The following is a 7,250-nucleotide window of genomic DNA, read 5'->3' on the forward strand; positions in this document are numbered from 1 at the left end:
AGGCCTTGAATATTTGCCTTTTTATGTCTGTGAGCTGCCCTGCGCTCCCACAGGGAGATGGGGTGGGATATAAATAAAGTTTTGTTGTTGTTGCATTTCAAGAAGAAGACTAAACAGGCATTATATTCATTGGACTGGGCTGTACTGAAATTTCAAAAATGATAAAACATTTTTTATGTTTTATGTTTTAAAACATCCTCCAAATAACCTAAATGTATGCTGCAGATTATACAGGAGACAATCCTATAAATCAGTGGTGCTCACAGTGTACTCCAGGAAGCCCTTGGGGCTCTGTGAAGCATGCTAAGGGGCTCCGTGGTTCCCTCCTCTCCCTTCCTCCCCCTCCAAGCCAGAGGTGTTTAAGAGTTTAAGAGAGAGAATCCACACCATCCGCAAAGAACTCGCAAACACAGACAAAGAACTGCTGCACCTCCATATCAACATCAGCCAAAAGATGAATACCCAGGACTGGGATAAAATAGATAGCCTCACCTACAAAAAAATGGAGAAAGACATGGTTCTCCACACCAAGAGACAAAAACAAAAATTCGACAAATGCCGTAAGCAACAGTCAAAACCAGAACTGGATAAATCACGGACCATCATCAACCTGACTGACAGACAACTCACTGAAGACCAAGTATCCATTCTGGAAAAAGGAGGAAATTTTGCGGTCACCACCATCAGGATCCCAGTGGAAAACATCATTGCTAATGTTGAATCAGCAATTTACCAGCTCCCTGAGGAAGAAGCAGAGGAGGTAAGAATGGAAACAGCAAGGATCCTGAGAAATGCAAAACTCTCCCCCCCCCCCCCCCAGCAACATAACAAGAAAAGAAAGACGGGCCATCAAAGATCTCAACTCAGATCCAGAAATCATCATTCTTCCAGCTGACAAGGGGAATGCCACAGTAATCATGGAAACAGAACAATACAAAGAAAAAATCAGACAACTTCTAGATCCCACAATTTACAAGAAACTGAAACAAGACCCTACTAACAAAATCACCAGAAAAACGAACACTCTAATCAAGAACTCCTCCATTAACTTTGACATACGCCAACAGCTGTGCAAATCAGAAGCCCTCCCACCCAGGCTTTACGGACTCCCCAAAATCCACAAGGACTCCATCCCACTCAGACCCATTGTAAGTGCCATTGGATCGCCGACCTACAACCTGGCAAAATTTCTGGCTACACAGCTACAAACCCATATTGGGCTCACTGCACATTATATCAAGGACTCTACACACTTTATAGAAAAGATCAGCAACCTCAATCTAAGCACCAAGGACATCCTGATCAGCTTTGATGTGGTGTCCCTTTTTACCAAAGTCCCAGTAGCTGACACCACACTAATCAAACAAAACTTCCCAGAAGACATCACAGCCCTGTTTCACCATTGCCTCACCACTAGCTACTTTCAGTGGGACACTGGATTCTATGAACAGAAGGATGGAGTGGCCATGGGGAGCCCTCTCAGTCCAGTAGTAGCAAATTTCTATATGGAATACTTTGAAAAACAGGCCCTAGAAACAGCACCAAAAAAGCCAACTGTTTGGTTCAGATACGTTGATGACACCTTCACAATTTGGAGCCATGGAGAGGAAGAACTCAGCAAGTTCCTGGACCATCTTAACAGCATCCACCCAAACATCCAATTCACCATGGAAAAAGAAAAGGAAGGAAAACTGCCATTTCTAGATGTTCTGGTCATCTGCAAACCCAATCAACAATTGGGCCACACAGTTTATAGAAAACCTACACACACAGATAGATACCTTCATAAAAACTCCAACCATCACCCAAGTCAAAAAAGGAGCACAATCAAAGCCCTGACAGACCGTGCACAAAGAATCTGCGAACCTCACCTCCTCCAAGGTGAACTAAACCACCTAAACTGGGCTCTACAGGCCAATGGATACTCCACCACAGACATCAGAAGAGCTGCAAGGCCAAGAACAAGCCATGAGAGTCAAGACAAAGATCCACCCAGAGGAAAGGTGTTCTTACCATACATCAAGGAAACCACTGACCGCATAGGCAAACTGATGAATAAGCACAACCTACAAACTATCTACAGACCCACAAAGAAAATCCAACAAATGCTACGGTCAGCAAAGGACAAGAGGGATCCTCTCTCCTCTGCAGGAGTCTACCGGATACCATGCAGCTGTGGACAAGTATACATAGGGACCACCAAACGCAGCACCCAAACAAGAATCAAAGAACATGAAAGGCACTGCAGACTAATTCAACCAGAGAAATCAGCCATAGCAGAACATTTGATGAACCCGCCTGGACACAGAATATTATTTGAGAACACAAAAATGCTGGACCATTCCAACAACTATCATGTCAGACTACACAGAGAAGCCAATGAAATCCACAAGCATGTGGACAATTTCAACAGAAAGGAAGAAACCATGAAAATGAACAAAATCTGGCTACCAGTATTACAAAACTCCAAAATCAAAACAGTAGATGGGAACCAAAACTCTGAGGGCTTGATTGACAAAGGATGCCCCCAGGCAAGAGACAAAAACATCTCCAATGCTAATTAGGGTGATTAACTGAAACATTAATGCTGGCTCCCAGTGACAAAGGACTCTTGCCACACCCCGGACTCTACACAGATATATATATATATTCTTTCCTTCCCTTACTTAGTTTATCCATACCTCACAACCTCTGAGGATGCCTGCCATAGATGTGGGCGAAACGTCAGGAGAGAATGCTTCTGGAACATGGCCACAGAGCCCGAAAGACATACAACAACCCAACTCCTCATATGTATGCTTGCCCACAATGCCCTGCCTCATGCACGGAGGAGGAGTTGTTCAAAGCTACAGACAATGCGATTGCTGTTACCCACTTGTGGTCTAAAACTATTTAGCTGTTTGTGATTCTTTTATCTTATCGCTTTTAAACTTATTTATTATGCAATGCTTTTGACACGAAATAAATAAAAACAGTGACTTAGTGTGGTTTATGTCAGATGCCATATCAAGACTTTTTTGCTGAAGAAAAATTGATAGGGGAAAAGTAAGGCTGAAGAGTTGTTCACAAACAAGCAGGCTAACAATGAAATCACTTTTTTCAATTGCAGTCAAAAAGTTTGAAGCTGAAGAATAAATTTTCCATGGTTTCTCTAAGATTTCTTCTAAGGCAACTACAATCGGCTTAAATAGTTCAACGAATGTCAATACACTGTCATACCTCCCAATGAAACAAATCTCACATAAATGTGTCAGTCTTTTTTTCTTTGTTTCTGGCACATGAACACTAATAATAATCTGCAAAATATTGTTAGCACTTGAACTGTTTCTGAAGAAATTTGTTATTTCTTTTATTGTTTCAAGACCATTTCTGATAGAAGAGTTTGAAAATGTATCACTCAATGACTTGCACAATGAAAATATCTTGCTTTGGGGTATGTTTCTCGAATTCTTGTTTGAACTCCGGTTAGATGGCCAGCCATGGTGGCAACTCCATTGTAGCCCTACCCTACACACTTGTTCATGTCCAATTTCAACATGTTGCATTTTTCTAGGATAACTTTAGTGACATTTTCTGCCAATTGGTTGTATATGGGTATAAATCCTACAAAATTTTCTCGGATGACTGGTAAGTTTTCCTTGTCTCCGTGTGTCTATTTGAGAGCAAATATCTTTTTGTTTTCCTGGCATTATCTTAGTGAAATTGTCTGCAAACTCAAGACAGTAAATAAAAATTCAGAAATTTCAGACATAAAGCAATCAAGGCCTGCTAACAACTCCTAACAAAATGATTCCCCCAGGCATAAAGCTGTCAGGCTTTGATCTGCAAGGCATTGCAATGCTACTCAAGGTGGCTAATTACAACATTCACACCTAGCTCACACAGACAAGAGTTCTTTCTCCCTCCCTGGACATTCCACAGATATATAAACCACAGACCTCAAATCTCTGAGGATGCCTGCCACAGATGTGGGCCAAACATCAGGAAAGATTGCTTCTGGAACATGGCCATACAGCCCAGAAAACTCACAGCAACCCAGTGATTCCGGCCATGAAAGCCTTCGACAACAAATTGTATGTTTTATATATCCAAGATTGTACTACAATATTTACAACTTAACAGTACAAAAAAAGCTAGTGAAACATACTGTGTCTAGTCATATCATGCAAGTTGTTCCTTGAACATGCCACAGATGGCAGCACTAACAGTCCAGTCAGTGCTGCTCTTGTGGCAAAACAAAGAACTTCAATAGGCAAGAGAAAATTTGAGGCCCACTAGTGTCGCACCTCAGGCTAGCTTCACCTTGCTATATACACCAAACTGCACAGGTTGAAGTCTTTTTAGTTTATTAGAAAATAGAAGGTAAAACGTTCTTAAAAAGCAAAAGTAAAGTTCCAAAAGTTCATTACAAAATAAAGCCTTAGAGAATAATTTAAAAAATCACAAGGAATCAACGAAGTCCCATTAGAGCATGACAAAGTCCCAGGAACATGAACTCATAGGCTGCAAGATAATCCAGGAAAATGAGAGCTTGCTTCTTGGTTGAACAAAAAGTTGCTTTGACAAAGGTTTGTCTCCAAACACATTGCTTAATATCCTTTGCAAAACATGAAAGCATTTCTCTGGCCTCTAACCTCCCTCTTGTTTGCGATTCTCACACTCCTCCGAACCCTGAATTCCAAACAGTTAGCTCGATCTGAGGAGCCTGTTTTATCAAGGTCAGCCTGCTCATTAGTTTGCTGAGCCTCGTTATCAGACTGAGAACTGTTCTCCTTTTCTAAGTCAGTTTGCAGTTTCAGTATCATCAACATCATTCCTTACTGTGGGAAAATGAATTTGCACTCTTTGTTCCTCATCTTCTACAACAGGGACATTTTGAACCTGAATCCCATTATCCTCATCAGCGTCAATCTGAGATTCCAGCTGAGTCACAACAACTAAGCTAATAGGCCTCAATTTTTCTCTTGCCTATTGAAATTCATTGTTTTGTATTAGCCTAATAGATCTAAATGCTATTATAATATTTAAAAAGATGGATCAAAATCAAGAGACGTGCAAGTTTTAAAAGAAAAAGGATTGAGCAAGCAATGTATGATAAATATTTAATTTAGTGTTTTCCGGATAAAACTTAACTTACCTTTAACTTTAGATGAAATGTCTTCCTCTCTGGGCTTTTTAAAGAATGATGTTATGCTCTTTTGGCTTCGTTTCATGTTAGTTGTTCTGTCTTCATGTGCTATAGCGAGGAAGAACTGTTTAATGATGATGATGATGATGATGATAAAACAGGGCATTGAACCAAGCCAATGCTGGATCTGGACCAAACTTGGCACATATAGCCAATGTGCCCAACAGTGCATACAGGCAGGGATTGGGGAATGATTGCCCTTTTCAAATGGTAGTTGTTGTTTACCTGGATCCAGAAAGCACTGAAGGTAGCCAACATCATATCTGGACCAAACATGGCCAACTGTGCATACAGGATAGGCAGGGATTGGGGGTGATTGACCTTGGATCTGGTAGTTGCAGTGCGCCCTTATCCAGAGGGCATTCTGGATCTGGACTAAACTTGGCATATAGAGCCAATGTGCCCAACTGTGCATAGAGGCAGGGATTGGGAAATGATTGCCCTTTTTCAAATAGGCAATCAGAAGGCAGCCGACAGGCTCGACGCACTCCACTCCCAGCCACGAGTGTTTTGGGAAGCCCCTCAAGCCCCCCCACCCTTCCCCGGCTACATGTTTGACAGATGGGATGAATAGCATGACATATTCACGATTACTAAAAATTTAAGGTATTGAAGGAAAAGAAATCTGAAATATTTATTTTATTTAAATTTGACATATTATTAAAAGAGAAGATGAATACATTGCCAAGAAGAGCATGTAAGGAAAGAAGTGCAAAATGAAAGCCAAAACAAAACATGAATAAGAAAAATGCAGGAATATATGCTATATTATTAGGCTAGATTTAAAGCACAGTCTCAACCTTTGCTAAACTATCACAAGAAAGGCATTGTACAATTCTTCAGGATTCCAAGAAAAGACAAAGATTGAGGTTTTAAGTTTTTAAAGAAGGTGTTAATTTAAAGAAATACTCAAGATGAAACCTGCCAGGAGTTTTCATGGCTGCTTGATCAAGTCCAGGGAACAACAATCAAAGCTGGGATTGCTCCAGATGCTACTTTATTAAAGCTTCCAGGAAAACATGAACTCAACAGGCACCATCAGCTTAGATTGGCGAGAATCCCTCAGCCAGAGCACTGTGCAGAGAAAGAGGTAATTTGTCACTGTTTTGGGAGCCAACAGAAGACAATTGCTTTAAAAAGCTCTATCTCCTTATTAGCACAGCTGTTTGGAACAAAGTCAGCAATTATTTCCTTTAATTTAATTTTTAGTGCTATCTGCAATGGTGGAACTTTTTATTTTATTTCTTTACAGTATTTATATTCCGCCCTTCTCACCCTGAAGGGGACTCAGGGGGGATCACATTATGTATATATAGGGCAAACATTCAATGCCCATAAACACATTGAGACAGAGACAACAGACAGACAGACGCAGAGGCAATTTAACCTTCTCCTGAGGGGATGTTCGATTCTGGCCACAGGGGGGAGCAGCTGCTTCATCATCCACTCTGATGGCACTTCCTTACTTCCTCATTCCAACACTGTAAATTAGTTAAACTTTTGGGAGTAAAGGAAGAATGTTTTGGGAGAAGTTTAGCCATGAATCTCTTTCACCATCTATCTTATTATGGAGAGCACATAAATTCCAATGGCACAATACTACTCACAGAAAACAGGATTGAAAAATACAAATACAACACTATATCCAATGTAACTTCATAATACATCAGTTATTACTCTTAACTCATTGACTAGACCATAAAATACAACTCACTATAACAAATAATTATTAACCAAGATTATTTATGAATATATTCACAAAATGTTGCAAGTAATCTTTCCTGTCTTCAGGAGAAAATCATGAGCTTCACATTATTTTTTGCATCTATCCACCAAATTATGCACGTCAGTGTGAATGAGGAGAAATGTTTTAAAAAAACCAACAATATGCAAATAGGTGCTTTTATCAATATGTGTAAATAATATGTGTAGAGTTAGTATTTTAGAAAATATGCGCACTTAAATAGCATAATTTTTTGTGTGGAAATAGAAAAAATTATCTTAACCCAATGTGGAAGTTGAATGGGAAGGCTGGGATAATTGTAGATGATGGTTTCCATGT

The 7,250-nt window shown here is 40.1% G+C and overlaps 1 protein-coding gene across 1 annotated transcript; it reads left to right on the forward strand.

The window, feature by feature from the left end:
• The first annotated feature begins 50 nt into the window (after nucleotides 1-50).
• Nucleotides 51-4,045, forward strand: LOC134298313 (uncharacterized). The gene has a single exon (XM_062977994.1). It carries the CDS (start codon nucleotides 792-794, stop codon nucleotides 2,562-2,564), a length of 1,773 nt encoding a protein of 590 aa, XP_062834064.1. The 5' UTR covers nucleotides 51-791; the 3' UTR covers nucleotides 2,565-4,045.
• Nucleotides 4,046-7,250: the final 3,205 nt, after the last annotated feature.

Source organism: Anolis carolinensis, chromosome 1 (genome assembly GCF_035594765.1).
Source record: "Anolis carolinensis isolate JA03-04 chromosome 1, rAnoCar3.1.pri, whole genome shotgun sequence".
In the NCBI taxonomy this organism is placed as follows: domain Eukaryota; kingdom Metazoa; phylum Chordata; class Lepidosauria; order Squamata; family Dactyloidae; genus Anolis; species Anolis carolinensis.

Bases quoted from the DNA above. Each gene is read 5' to 3' on its own strand.
- LOC134298313 (XM_062977994.1), top strand. From the start codon at position 792: ATGCAAAACTCTCCCCCCCCCCCCCCCAGCAACATAACAAGAAAAGAA.